General features: G+C 34.2%; 1 protein-coding gene across 1 annotated transcript in view; it reads left to right on the forward strand.

The window, feature by feature from the left end:
• The window catches only part of LOC117986830 (uncharacterized), a 30,379-nt gene extending 14,323 nt beyond the window's left edge, over nt 1–16,056 (forward strand). The window contains exons 4-6 of the mRNA XM_034973751.2: nt 32–263; nt 1,929–2,081; nt 13,562–16,056. Of these exons, the coding sequence (XP_034829642.1) occupies nt 32–263; nt 1,929–2,081; nt 13,562–13,620 (444 nt within the window). The 3' untranslated portion in view covers nt 13,621–16,056. The remainder of the gene's footprint in view (nt 1–31; nt 264–1,928; nt 2,082–13,561) is intronic.
• The last annotated feature ends 533 nt before the right edge of the window (nt 16,057–16,589 follow it).

Genomic DNA, 16,589 nt, shown 5'->3' on the forward strand with positions numbered 1-16,589 from the left:
GGGTTATGATAAAAATTACCAATTTTTACAGCACAGCGAAAAAGTGGACTACTGGGGTTTAAAGAAATCAATCCTGTACACACTTTTCCAAGCCGTGAAAGCCATTACTGGTGGAGTAACCATCCTGAAGGGCCAGCTCATCAAGGGAGGCGGAGCTCTAGCAGCCACATTGGGCAAGGTTATATCCTCAAAGGGTGATGCTGTCAGCAACATCGGGAAGAAGATCGTCAGCTCAGCTGCTTTGAGTCCGAAGAAACCAATATGTAAGTACCTACCTACCTTTTTTTTCTTTGAAAATCTCTATATATAAAAATGAATCGCTAAATGTGTTGCTGATCGCAAATCTCGAGAACGGCTGAACCGATTTCGCTAATTCTTTTTTTATAATATTCCTTGAAGTATGGGGATGGTTGTTACGGAGAGAAAAATTAAAAAAATTGTAAGCATAAAAAAAATAAAAAAATAAAGAATCGACTGTTAGGCGCTACGAAGTTCGCCGGGTCAGCTAGTGTTACAATAAAACTTAAAGTCAGATTACCTACTGTACAAATCATACCGGCCTGGAATGGTATATCAACAATACTGGCTACATTTTCGCGCTGAACAACCAGGCCAGCCATTGATCCTTTGCACAAGAAATGAGCCAGCCCTTCTGTCACCAGATGAGGCTATTAACCGTGGTGAAAGTATATTCCGTAATTTTTTTGCACACATGGCCCCAGGATCTTCACGGTAAACGGAACAAAAATGAGAGAAAAATTATAGTCTATACGAAATATCCAAATTAGTTTTAATAGTACGGAGATAAGTGGACAAGTCATCATTTTATTGTTTTTTTTTCAAAAAAGTTTCTGGAAACTACCAGAATCATCTACCTTAATTTATTCTGTGCCGTCTTTCTAAACACTGACTTTGACTTTCTAAGACTGCTAGTAGTTAATAATTAAGTTTATTTTTTCTCTATCTATTGGTTAATATTGTATTGAATTAGTTTTATTAGTTTTAAAACCTATTAATTATGTAGGTACCTTTAGAATGTGTAAGATCTTGGTCACCTCTGCCTTAGGAGTTCAGACCTTTAATTACGACAATAGTATTCATACTAGCATCCTTTACAAAATTACTATGACTATGATTTATGCACGCTCATGAATTTACTAAATCTTGTAACAGCCTCTATTTGGCACAGCTTTAAAGTCGTTAAAACTTTGTTACTAATTTATGTTAGAGTAGGTGCTCATCAAAATATATGGTTAAAATTTCATGACACATTTTATGTGTGAAATTTTACATACTTACATAAAATATTACGTATGAGCTCTGTAACCAATACAAATTGTAAGTAGCTGGAATAAAATACTTTAATCGTTTTTTTACAGTAGTATGTTTTATACGGTTACTACATATTTCATTGTAGGGCTCGTCAGGGACATTCATAAAGATTATAATAAGTAGGTAGGTATACTAAATTTCAAAAATATTTAATGAAAATTACGAAGTTGTAAGCTTGTTGTGTTGAGTCGTTGTCAATTCAACTAGGTGTTCAAACTTGCAGGATTTTAAAGTATTTTTTTGGTCAAAATATAACCCGTAGTAAAAAATGATTTGAGCAATTGATTCTGTTACTGATTCCGAATAAACTAGGTACTTTCAGGTTTTGCGTAGGTATACTTACTAAAACTAACGTTGTATTTTTTTTAGTGGTTGTCTTCTTAATAGTTTAATTTTTGAATCTTCCAAGTTTCTATTAACAAAATGATGTACTTAACACAAGATAACTAAACAATAATTGATAGAATTTTTTCCTCTTTCATTAGTATCGGTTTTGCTAACTATTTGCACCATATTATTTTTACGTTGTATAATGCGTTGTAGCATTAATAACTATTTTTTGTCTAATTTTAAAATATTCTCATTATAATTTCCAGCTACAGCGGTTTACGGTCCACCTCCCACACACATCGAGTATGCTCCACCGAGCTCGTACGGTGCTAGTGCGCCCGCGCATTACGGGCAGCTACACACAGGGCCTTCTGCGCCGACGGGATTCGCCGCACACAAATACCCTTCACAGTTAGATGGTATGATACCTTTTTAACATTCCTTAACCTAAATCAAGACACATGGCAATTGTTTCTTATTAGAACTTGGTTTGGACACACTCCAAGCCAAGTTCTTGTAAGAAAAAAAATTTATAAAGAACGGCGACATACGTCTTGTGGTGTGTAGGTATATTTACACGAACCATTTTAAGCTACTTATGACCCCCCGATAACTCAGAAACTATTAAACCTACACATTTACAATTTTGCATATTATCTATTAAGACCCCTTTGTACGCTTAACATTTATTAATTCTTAATTTCATTTTTGTAACTCAAAAAAATAATAAGGTCTTAAAATTAACTATACCCAAAAGGGTGGTATAATATTTTGGAAGCAATTCTATAATGGAATCTTGTGGCCAAAATCTATTTCTGTAAGCTTTAATAAGTTATTTTAAAGTGCAATCTTTTAATTCCATAAAAAATGGTAACAATGTGTATAATTATAATTTAGCTGTGAAAATTAACAGACAGTAAAATTTAAAATATAAATTATCATGATGATGAGTGTACAAGACAAGAAGGTATTTACTTAATTAATTATCACTAAGCATCATCATACAGTGAAAGTCTGAAGAAGAATAAAATTACGAAAAACGAGGTCATAAAACTTAGTGAAAACAATTATAATCTCAAAGATGCTGCAAGATAGATGAGCAACTGTCTACATTCAAAATATTATAAAGCTATTCTACCAAAGGCAAAGCTGTGAAAGCCTAGTGGTTAATACGTCGGCCTTCTAATTGGAGGTCGGGGGTTCGATCCCGGGCACGCACCTCTAACTTTTCGGAGTTATGTGTGTTTTATTTAATTAAATATCACTTGCCTTAACGGTGAAAGAAAAAATCATGAGGAACCCTGCATACCTGAGAGTTCTCCATAATGTTCTCAAAGGTGTGTGAACTCTACCAACCCGCACATAGCCAGCGTGGTAGACTATGGCCAAAACCCTTCTCACTCTGAGAGGAGACCCGTGCTTTGTAGTGAGCCGGTGATGGGTTGATCATGATGATTATGATTATTCTACCAAAATAAATGTAACTTTCACGGATATACACTACACTGCACTAGCATCGTCTTCAAGATATCATATAACATTTTTGATAGTGAATTACACAATATACAATAGATTACATTATGTGTTTCAAATATAGAACAAATTCACACTTGCGTAAGATTAGGTTAAAGTTTAACAATTCACGTAGCCGGTTAAATCAAGTTATGTAACTTTAAGCTAAATGAGACTGACTTGGACGCACTGGACTTAACTGTGGGAAACCCGTAATGTCTGGGAATGTTTGGATTTATGCAGATTCATTCAAAATCAAAATCTAATTTTTTGTTGAAATAGATAGGCAAGTAAGGTGATGGTACAATTTTAGTAAGTTACACTATTTCATGCCGTTACGTAGGTGTATAAGTTTTCGGCTTAAAAACTAGGATAAAACACATTGTTTAAAGTCTTTCTGTTTAAACTCAAGCACCTTATAAGAAATACATAAATATAATGACCTTAAATAAAGCATTAAATGTATGGAGTAATTACAAATGTCTTCATAGTCTAAGCATCATTACAAACTGGTATTTGACATGTTCACTTCGACTCTTGCAATAAACTCAGGTAAAATCTTAGCCGAAAATTGGCAAATATAGTAACTAAGCCATAAGTAATAAGTAATACCTATTAAAATTAAAGAAAAGAAACGGAAATGAAATTTAAATATTTTAACATAATCTCGGATGTTAGTTGCTGATTAGATTTATATAAGAACATTAATTTTAACCACCTTTCACATTCGTTAAACAATAAGATGTCCGAATGATCTAGGAAGTATCATTGTTACGTATACTTTGAATACATTCTTGTTCTTTCAATTATAATTTAGGCATAGACAATTATTTATTTAAAGTAGGTAAGTAATATTTAAACTACTGACCTGGAAATTATTTTAAAATCTATATATTTAAAAGCAATGAACATGAAGTTAAACTTAAAACTCATTTATAATAAAATACAATATTAGGTAGGTATTTAGCAAAATAAAAATATAGCCTATTTTTTAATTTTAGTAATGTGATTAAAGTTAAAAGATTCGTGCACAACTAAATTCAAAGTCTAAGTCAAAATCAAATAATTTATTCAAAATAGGTCATAAATTACACTTTTTGATGGTCGGTTGTTGGATTTGTATATACAATGATATAGTAATGATAATTTTAAAACGAACTTAAAACTAAAGCTACGAGGCGAGGGTTCCAAATGCACCCAGGTCTGAGAAGAGTCCACAACAAACTTAGCCGGGTTTTATAATTAGCAAGGAAGGTCCAGCTTAGTGAAACTTGTAAGTTTAAAGTTATTCAACTCATCGAAATAAACTTTTTAACATAAGTAGCTTCATTTTTGTACTTACTTATGAATGAATGTAAAATGTTATAACAGCTGTTAAAAGAACCAGAAAAAGTGACTGCTGTGAAAGCAAATGCTTATTTATTTATATGTATTGGTCGAATATCTTTACTTTTCAGAGTATATAGTGATGTCATCAGTAGTAGACGAAGACGTCATTTCAGAGCCATTCCTCTCGATACCAGAACCTTCAGCGGAGCTTCTGTATCGATATTACGATTTAGTAGATTATCTGTGGTAAGACCTTTGCTTACGGTCAAAATTTTGTTCTGTGAATTTTGCTTCCCCGGTGCTATAATTACAGAGATCTTCCTTATACATATTTATGTACATAATCATAATTGTTTTCGTCATTTTAGGTATATTGTACATACCTACTTATCTATATTTTTTATTATTCTCAAGTTTTGATCGATTTTATCAATGTATATATTTAAAAAAAGTATGCATAAGATACTTTTTGTTGCTTAGAATTGTTTATGATTAAAATGCCCCTATTTAAGCTATGGATATTTCATCTTCCTGTGAACAAAAGTTTAAGAAAATTATAACAGCCAGTTTTACTTACGTCTTCTCTTCTAAACAAACTAAGCAAAAATCATCGATATAAATGACAAGATATGCCCAAGCGGACAAAAATTTTCACGGTTGTGGAACCAAATAAATCAGCGCCACCTCTTAGATACTAATGAACGACTTGTTTGAAATCCAGACGTCATTGAGGTTGCATTGTTGCTAAAGCACCAATGAGTCGGTGCCATTTTGTTTGTTCAATGGCCCTGTCCATACGAAGTAATATATAAGTCAATGGCAAAAATATATCTCTTTATTTTGTCCAACTATAAAAACTCTCACGAACTTAGATTAGTTACTTAGTTCAATGGTTATTTTGTTTAGGTAGGTAATTAATTAACTAATTAGTTAATAACTCATTAGTAGGAAACATTTTAACCACAAATAGATGGGTTCTATTAAGTGTTGTTTAAATTAGCTTCATAAGTTAAATTAACAGTTCTGAACTTCTTGCTGTTCCAAAAACCTTACCTTATTAACATAATCGTCTACTTTCATTTTTAAACGGAAACTGGTATTCGTTAGCGTAACATTTTGTTTTGCGCCAAGTGACAACTCAAAGAAATGTCTTTAAGTTTGTCAAAATTCTGGCAATACAAATACTTCTTCAATGATGTAAGATTCCTTTGTTTTGTGTTTTGTGATCTGCAATCATTGTACCTACTTACCTATTGATATTTGGGACTAGCAAATTATTTGATTACAGTTACTTACATGTTCTCTTCTTTATACAATGAACAAAAAGCTTAATTTGCTATAATCCGCTGAAACAGGTCGAATCTGTATGTAGCACCACACAAATCCCAAACATGCTACGTGCTACGTGGTCGTGGTGCGTATTGCTTGCCTGGTGGCAGCTTCTTCCTGCATGTTTAGCAGTGGGAGGGCGGGCGGTGCATTTCGCATGCTGCATGTTGCATCATACAGATTCGACCTGTTTCAGCGGATTATAGCAAATTAAGCTTTTGGTTCATTGTATATCATGGACTTCCGCAAAGTAACGCCTGCTTCTATACAACATGTTCTCTTCTTGTAGTGAATGGTTTTAATCGACTTCAAAAAAGGAGAAGGTTTTCATTTCGTCAGAATCTTTTTTTATTTTCATTTTTTATGTATTTTTCTACAAAATTTCATTGAGTTTGTATGGAGCTAGTGACGGAGAGACCGCCTTAACAGTAAAATCAAAAGGAAATATATTCATTTCAAATAATTACAATATTGAGAAAGTTATTCAGTGCAGTTTCAACAGTAAAAAATCGTAGATTTAAAACTATATTATTATGTATTTTTGTAAATTTTATTCCCTTAATTTTAATACGATCAGTACATTTTTTAGTAATTATTGACATCTAATTAGATTGACTATCAAAATGCTCACCTTTTGAATCTAGCATACTTAAATTATTAACATCATATTTATCTAATACATTATTCAATTTATAGATATTAATTATAAGTTGTATTAAGCCATTAGGGTCGATAATTACATCAATAACATTATATAACGCAATGGAACCCAGAGGTCTAACATGACCTAGATTTATATCATTAATTGAACACCTTCCTCCTTTCACGTTAAAACTAATACCCAGGAAGACCCACAATAGTTGTACAGTAACCGAATCACTCGTGAACCCGGTGGTCTCAGTGAAAGTGAATTATGTCACCGGTCCGGTTCACCCACAATCACAACAAAGTGAATCACAAGTTAATACACGCACGCAGAGCCGTCTTTAACCTATTGGAGGCCCTAAGCACATTAGAATAACGGGGCCCCTATGATCTTGACAGAGTACGTAAAAACAAGAAGGCTCGGATATAAGTCAGTCTTGACTGGTTAACAATCTCTATGGTCCTATGTTTGAGAGGGCCTTTTTAACCGACTTCAAAAAAAGGAGGAGGTTCTCAATTCGTCGGAATCTTTTTTTTTTTTTTTTTTTTTTTTTATTTTTTATGTATGTTCCCCGATTACTCAAAAACGCTTGGACCGATTTTGAAAATTCTTTTTTTGTTTGAAAGGGTATACTTCAAAGTTGGTCCCATTTCAATTTGGTGAAGATCTGATGAACATCTTCGAAGATAGATACTGGAACTCCTCAACGGATAAGAGTAAATTGCTCGCGATCAGTGTAATAGCTTAGTAAACAGTAGATTTTTAACCAGTCATAGCATAATTCCATGGGGCCACTAAAAATTGTGAAATAAAAATTTTTTACAAAAAAATAAAAACCGACTTCGTTACATAAACACTAAAAATTGAAAAATAATTTAATTTATTACCGAATATATTATGTATACAAGAGTTAATATAGTTCCATAATAATATTTTTTGGGGTCGGTGCCAATGAGGTGCCATTGTGGAGTCCCATAAAAATATGAAGTCTAGACGATTCGCGCAGCTAAAGCTAATTGGCACCGGCACCAAAAAGTATTATTATGGAACTATAATAACTCTTGTATACATAATATATTCGGTAATAAATTAAATTATTTTTCAATTTTTAGTGTTTATGTAACGAAGTCGGTTTTTATTTTTTTTGTTGACCTTTGATTTTTTTGAAATAAATTTTAAATAGGTTTTTCGGTAATAAAGTTGCGGTCGGTCGTTTATAGTTTGGTGATTTGGTGGCTGCGACTAGTGGGCCCCTATCGATCGTGGGCCCTGGGCAGTGGGCACGTGCCCAGAGTGCCCAGTGGGAAAGAGGGCCCTGCACGCACGTAACTGTTTAAAAGACAATCTAAGTCAAATTCATAAATTTTTAAATCACAAAGTAGGTCGCGACATTTGTATTGCAATTTCAGGAGTCATTTTCAAATACATCGAGATGATTTTTTAAACAGTTTCACGGTTTAGTAAAATGCCTTAACCGCCAATCTGTAAAATCTGGAATATACTTCAATTCCTGTCAAAACATTTCTAGTTAAACGTTTAATAACTTCTAAAAGTTCATCCATCTATGAATTAAAGCTTAGAACATGAATATCATCTTAACAGTGACTAAGTAACTAAATATAAGTATGTATAAAACGAAAAATGACTGACTGACTGACGAATTCATTAACGTACAGCTCAAACTGCTGAAATTACAGCTGAAATTTGGCATGCAGATAGCTATTATGACGTATACATCCGCTAAGAAAGGATTAAAAAAAATTCAAGACCTAACGGGATGAAAATTTAAATAGGGGTATAATATTTAATTGCTTAGGACAATCTTATGAGTTATGAAACTAAAGTTAATTGCCGTGTGCCATCATAGTTAGGTACTAGAGTTACGCGTCTAATGTTAGGACCTATCTGTTTGCCTATCTCTTTAAAGACCTAAGCACCTTCCTTATATTATGATGTAACGCTGTCGTGCCAACAAATATAATGTATAACATATTTCCCTGATTTCAACAATATGGGGAGCGTTATGTCTACTACTGTAACATAATAAACTGGCAAATTAGATAAATCCTTTCACCAAAGGTTGTTCGTAAGAGATTGCTTTAGCAATGTGACTGCCTTTTCAGTTTGGTAAATCAGCGTCTTTTCTTTCTTCTTCTTCTTTCTTTCTTTTCACCCTTTTCCTTCTTATGTATCTGTATCTTGTTTTGTTTTACTATATTATTATTTTGTGTGTAAAGATATGTAAATATGTATTTTAAGTAAAATAAAAGGTTCACCGCTTTCTATAACATGTATCATCATTTTAACTTACATTTAATGATTTTGCACTTGTGGACTAGGTACTTTATTCTTTTATCATCAAAACTATCAATTGTTTTTATGATTTATCGAAAACATTTGTCTTATAAATAAAATAAAATGAAAACCGTTAATTTGGACGTTGTTGGTTCAATTGAGTCCAGACTCCAGAGCTCGTGGTTTCGATCACTAAATACATTAAACTCACTTCCAAGCAAAACAATCTAAAACTGTCCTAAAAGGTATGCAAAGTATTAACGTGATTTCGATCAAAACGGTAAAATTACCTACAGTAAAGTTTCAACAGCTTTCATTCAGTTTCTTACTTTTCCTGTAAAATTTTATTTCGCACAATTATACAGTTTTGTTCGCCAGCTGCTCAATTTTACTCAAGGCATCATGACATTATAAAACATTATAAATAGTAATTCTTTTAAAAATGTCACCACAGTCCACACAGTTTTATCAACAGTTGCGTATTACAAAACCCCATATGGAAATTCTGTTATGCCATAACCTTTTGAGTTTCGCGAATTGATACAGCGTCGAATTTGTACTCGTTTTCACAGGACATTACGTGTGTTAACAACCTGTTATTGTATAACAGGGGTTTTACGTGTTGTAAGTTCAAGTTTCTAGTCAAAAGTACTGGTCAAGTCCGAGTCGGACTCACATACGAAGGGTTCCGTTCCGTACCACTGTAGAAGAAATGACACTTTTTAATTTTTGTGTGTTGGTTGACCATCCAGTAGTTTGAGCTGTGCGTTGATAGGTCAGTCAGTCACCTTTTCGTTTTATATATTTAGATTTAGATACTTTCTCTTAATAGCTTCTTAGCGATTCGTTTCACTAAAAACCCACATTGTAGTGTATTATTTAATCTTCGACAACGATTATGTCACTGATAGCGACTGACATTGCCTATATAAATATTTATATCTGCACCAATAACCCACAAAATTCTGTTACGTATCATAATAGTATAAAATTATAGGTAGGTAGGTATTGAGGTTCGAAATTGTGCCGAGTGACACGGTCCGGTCGGTCGACGGACGCGTGTTTTGAAAAGTAGTACCGCTAGGACCGCCTTGCGTAACACCTTATTGGTCGGAAGAATTTTGTGAAAGGCGCATAAGACATCACTCTTTTATGCCTTAACCATATCTTTACTGCGAAACCATAGCAGCGAAACCGCTGACGTTTCGTCATCACTTGTAATTGAGCCGTTCACAGTAGTGCCACAGTTCATGACAGTTAGGGAACTTGTGACAAAACGCCGAGGCTTTGTTATCACTGGCTAGCTAGGTTGCCTATGAAACGCCTATTTTTAGGGTTCCGTACCTCAAAAGGAAAAAGGAGCCCTTGTAGGATCACTTCGTTGACTGTCTATCTGTCTGTCTGTTTGACTGTCTGTCTGTGGTGTCTGTCTAGTACCTAACCTATAGGGTAATTTCCTAGAATCAACCTAGAATCATGAAATTTGGCAGGTAGGTAGGCCTTATATCACACTTAATTATCGGAAACATCCGAAAAACGTGGGGTTACCTACATCACCAAAAAAACTCATGTTGATCATGATGATGATGATGATGATGATGATGATGTAAAACCTAACCTAACGTAACTGTGATCATATTGTGTCATGATAAGGCTGTGACTCATGAAAACGAGATTTTCTTGAGAAGTGGGAGGAGGAAAATCCATACTAAATACCTACCTATTATCATAAATAAAAAAGTGTGTGTCATGTGCCTGTCTGTAATTTTTCACAGCCCCTCCGCTTAACTAATTTTGACGAAACATACAAAGGTAAGGATTCTGCTTAGGCTACTTTTATCCCGGAAAATCAACGAGTTCCCCCGGGATTTTTAGTAATCATAAATCCACGGGAACGAAGTCACGGGCACCTATAACCTACCTTAGAATAATAGCACCGTCTAGTATACAATAAATATTATGTATGGCCTATTATATCTATGCTTTGGTCATAATAGGGTAGGTAGGTACAGCAATTCATCAATTATTGCACCTACTACATTTTAATTAGGGAAATGCTTAAGCACACTCACAAAAAAACTTTTGACAATGTATATACCTAGTACATATTATAATCATTTGAAATAACTAGATGATGCCCGCGACTTCGTCCGCGTGGATTTAGGTTTTTAAAAATCCCGTGGGAGCTCTTTATTTCTCCGGGATTAAAGGTAGCCTATGTCCTTCCCCGGGATGTAAGCTAACTCTGCACCAAATTTCATCAAAAATGGTGAAAATAAAATAAAATAAAATAAAACTGTTGGGCCGTGAATAGCTAGCAGACAGACAGACAGACCGACAGACACACTTTCGCATTAAAATATTAATATGGATATCATTCCGTTGTTCCACACACACTCCATGCTAATTTCTATGACAAGTTTATTTCAACGATTGACATTATTATTTCCTGTGATTATTACTTACTTCTTCATGGTTCATTAGCACCTATATTATTGTATAAGAGCGCTTTATTATGCACATTGTTACCATTTCAAATTATTGCAATTAAGTTATCTATTTGTGGTTTTTTATCCAAGTTATGTTTTCCATAAAATCATGAATAAGACTATCATGCCTACGACCAATTATTATTCGTTTTTAATGCTTTAGACTTACTCATTTTATAAGTCATCTATCCACACACCTTACGTCAGACTTTTCATAATATTTTGCAAACTTATAAAGCTACCTATATTATTTTGATCAGCCCCCCCAATTGTGTAAGAACAACGTATTCATCGTTATCGTAATCGTCAATAAATTCTGCTCTTTGATTGGTTGATTCACTGTTTACATTTTTTCACAGCCAATCAAAAAGCAGAATTTGTTGACGATTACGATAACGATGAAATCGTTATTCTTACACAATTGGGGGGCAGGATCTGAATGCCAGTAATATAACATAATTACATATAAAATTCAACTCATTAACGTCTTAGCACAGAGACGTTCCTATATTTAATGTTTATAATATAACCATCTTTATTGCATTAGAAAGTTCCTCATTTGGCATCATTATGTAACCTATGTGCCTGTACTGACCGTTGACGCAACTCGTAACGCTGACTGACATTTCTCTGAGACAGGAAGGGGCAAACTGAACGGCTTGCACGCTGGTCTGGTGATACTAACGCCTGTGGGAGACGTGGCACCCAGCGAGAGTCACCAACATTCAACGCATCAAGGATACACGCCATTAGAACCACCACCGTCAATACTAAATACAGTATTTACTGCAGTCAAAGACGTATTTTCTTCCGCCGCACCAATCCATGCAGATGAAACAACTTTGTACGACCAAATGCCTCCCCCACCGCAACCGTTCCCACCTTTCAAGCCTATGTCCTGGGGAGCTGTAAACTCTTACGGAGAACCAGCTATGGCAGATAGTTACTCAGATTACAATCCGAGAAACACGTATGATTATGCGTCGTCCAAACATTCCGTCGTCCCAACATCTCACAAACGTGAAGGCCTAACGTCAGCTAAAATCCAAAAAATTCACGCTAACATAGCAAAAGTTAACGCATATTTAAACGAAAACCAGAGGTCATCAGAAGAACATCCGAGATTCAATAACCAATATGCAGAAATGCTGAAGAAAGGCGTTATACCTTTCCTACCAACACCAGTGGTCAGTGATAATGAGATTGGCGTACTTCCCGCTGAACTACTACCAGATCCATTAACGACTACAAGCACGACTACAATTAGAACGTCTTCGACGACGACTACAATAGCCACACCAAAGAATACGACGGAAAACACAGAAAACAGTAGGCGAAAAAAGGAAGTCAAATTCATTCTTCGAGGCAACAGAATTGTTCAAGTTTGACTTTGACTGTTGACTGACTAAAGAGGTATGTTGACTTGAGACTTGACAGACTCAGCCAGAAATTAAGTAGGTACTAATAACAATGAATTAATTGAAACCGATAAATTGTACATAATTGACTGTATATAATTTAATGTGACATAACTGCATATTAACACGACAGTTAAATGACTATTAAAAACGACTTATTACAAATTACAATTACGTAGGTACTTTAAAAAACTAACAATTATTTATTGTACTGAATTTGGAATTATATATGTCACTGATATCAACTTAGCGTTAGCTAAACTCGAGATCAATAATTAATCTATGCTGTGCTAATTATATTATTACTTTAAATCTATTTAACATTTCATGTTGACACTAAACTTGTTGTTACAAAATGTTAATATCGATGTATAATTATTATCGATCGACGAATAGAAATAATATATTGCACAAAGGAAGTTCTTTCACATTCACTATACTTAGTATGTATTTATTGATAATGTTATAGGTAGGTCATACGTCAGCTTATATATTTCTAAAAATACTATATTATAGCTAATTGTAAATTTTATAAATATTTTATGAATTCGCTATTGTAACTTCTTAATAGTTGTTATGAAAAAGAAATCACTGTTAGTAATTATTGTTATAAATATTCTAAAAAAGAACTACCTAAGTATGGATAAGATTGAAAGAAACATAAATCTGAAACTGTACAACTGAACAGAAATTTGTTAATCTTTGAAAATACGTCTATTTATATTACAATAAACTAGCTAAATTTAGAAATAGATATTTGTGACAAACTCACGCTATTTTACCATTCCTGTATTATTTGTTCTGAATTTTGTGACTGCTATACCTATTAAGGTAATAAAAAGGTAATATAAGATGCTAATAGTCATTATTTCTGTTTCCAGAGGTTCCTTTCTACGGCGCCGCGATCCACGCTGAACAACTGCAACACTACCCCGTGTAGTCGTGTAAATAGGCTTTAATTTATTACTTATAGGACTCCCACAGACTACAGATTAGCTTTAGTTTGTTAGAATACCGTTGCCGTCTAATAGCGGCTGCTAAATAATGTCGATTGACGTCGTTGAAACTTCTATGACATTACAAAATAATTTTAAATACATATCAAAAATTACGTGACCGGCAGGAATCGAACCTGCATCTTCTGGGTTTTTGATATGTATTTAAAATTATTTAGAAATTTCCTTGAAGTGTAGATAAACACTAAAAAATTATAAAAAATATTCTATGACATTGTCTATTGGAACAATACGAGCTTTTAGGTTTTATGACACCGATGCTTCACGACACACCGTCCTTTGACGGCAAAGCTATCCTACGAAACGAGCATTAACGATCGGCTGATAGATAGGCAGACTTAATCTGTGTTGCAATCAGACTTCTTCGGCTTCTAACGCAGCGCTTTCCGATGCGAGATTGCCATTCCAACACTCTGGTAGTGGGACCCCAAAGTCTATCGGTTTTTCGAACTATAATTTATGCCCTGCCCGTTGCCACTTCAGCTTCGCAACCCGCTGAGCTACGAGGTTACGGATCTCCTCATTTCTGATTTGAGCACGTAGAGCAACTCCAAACATAGCTCTCCATCGCCCGCTGAGTGTCTCTGAGCTTTTTTATGAGGCCCATAAAAAACTTACTACTGTCTCGGCTCCATAATGTCATCATCGGCTTTAGAACATTGAATTTCTTAGTGTTTAACAACTTCTCAAGTAGGTATTTAGATTTCAGAAACTGTTGTACAACAAACGTCAAAATTGTAGACTCTCTAACTTATTAACAACTAGCTTATGCTTGCTTCGTCTGCGTGGACTACACAACTTTCAAACCCCTATTTCACCCCCTTAGGGGTTGAATTTTCAAAAATCCTTTCTTAGCGGATGCCTACGTCATAATAGCTATCTGCATGCCAAACAGCGCGATGCGTCTAGTAGTTTGAGCTGTGCGTTGATAGATCAGTCAGTCAGTCAATCCTTAAGAAGATTTTCAAGAGACCCGTAGACCAAGGTGTTCTTTCTACGGTTTGAGATACCATACATATTTAAAGAATATATACCTACCTAACTATTGGCCGATACTTAGTAATTTGTGGGAGCCTTAATTTGTGACCATACAGGAATGTTACTTTAGCATTCACTGTTGGTCTTTTGTAGTGTATAATAATAATTATAAATTTTAGTGTGTTCATCGATATGAAACGAAATCAGAACCAAAAATATGATAAGAACTTCGTGTTTATTAGAGAGAAAAAAATTGTGTCCACTAGTAACAAAACGTTTTGTTTAATTTTTTTACAGGATAGGTTTGCGCTTGACGAAGATCATGCCTTAAAGAAAACAATGAAATTGCGGTCTAAGTTGGAGCGCGCTTGCCTAGAAGATGCCTAAGTATTAACTCTTGCCTTGAAGGTATTTAAGTAATACCTACTAATAATACTTTCTATATACTTACTATATCTCCTACGATTTAGTTTCTAATAACTATGATCACGGTAATGTTATATGCAGTATTCCAACTTCATACAAACGGGCGAAACGCGAGCTATACCTACGCGCCTTGATCTCGCGGTGCGCTCGTGGTGCAGCCAGTCGCGACTGTGCCGCAGTGACGAACGGACGGTGTTTTGTTTTTTTAATAACCGCGCGATTTTTTTACTAAAAATAAGTTCAAGTACATATTTAATATGACTGGTACATATTTAAACACAAAGTAAGCAAATGTAATTAAAATGCCGGAGGGGGGCAGCCTTATCGCATGTTTACGTACCGCGCTGCTGTAGGTATTTATTTCAAAGATACGGCCGAGTTACAATACTGTATAGATAACATTACCGTGCTATGATGTTTGTAAAATTTGTCTTCAATCTTAAATCGAAATAAGATTGGTAAAAATAGTAATAATTAGAGTAAAATATTAACCGCATTGATTTGAATTTGACATTTAAATTATTATTTTTTAACTATTTGTTTGGCATCGTGAAAAGCCTTGACGTTATTAAATTTTAATTTTTTTTCAACTTTTAAATTTATTTTAGTAAGTATAACTGTGGTGTCTGAAAGGACTTTTACATTTATAAAAAAATGCAATAGGTGTTTAATTATTATCTACAGTCTTTAAAGGTCTAGGGTCAACAGTATTAACTACTCGTTAACCCATCATGTTAATTGTTAATCAGTTTTTAAAATTGTATAATAATAATAATTCTTACTGAAGTACCTACCTACCTATACCTACTTATCTATTATTTTTAATTACTTAGATAAATTTTAAATTTGTAAAGATTGTTCTTGTGTTGTACATAAAAATTATGCTCAGGTATTATAATTAAGTAATTGTTATTTATATTCTAACATAATAATAAATTTTACTATTTTTGTAAATAAATTAAAATTAATAAATAATGTGGGACTTGTTTTTTTTAAATCGTACCTACTAATAACTCCTAATTCTCAAATCCAAATATTTTTTCACCTTTAGCAGAGTGAACTAGAGTGAGAAAACTGGACTTCATGCTGAAATTGACATCTGACAAATAACGTTATTACAAGTTCCATCACTGTCGTGAACTGTGGCATCCTGTGGGGTCTGATGAAATTAATATGAAAACTCGAGTACCTACTTATCCTGTCATACGGACGGACACAATATACCTACCTAATATTTCATTTTCCCAGTATTTAGGTATATTCACCCTAGGATAGCTGTTTTAGGGTGGATTAACCGAAAAAGCTTATATTTCCACGTTTCCCACGGTCACGACGAGACTGGGCGTCCCGTCGTGACGACCCGTGCAATAGGGTTCAAATATCGACAAATTAAAACATCTAGGTAATTAATTGTGGTACCTATGTACCCGTTTTTTTGCATGAGTTATAGTTAAAGACCTGGAGAGTGACATAGGTAGGCTACTTTTTA

Source organism: Maniola hyperantus, chromosome 12 (assembly GCF_902806685.2).
Source record: "Maniola hyperantus chromosome 12, iAphHyp1.2, whole genome shotgun sequence".
Lineage (NCBI taxonomy): Eukaryota > Metazoa > Arthropoda > Insecta > Lepidoptera > Nymphalidae > Maniola > Maniola hyperantus.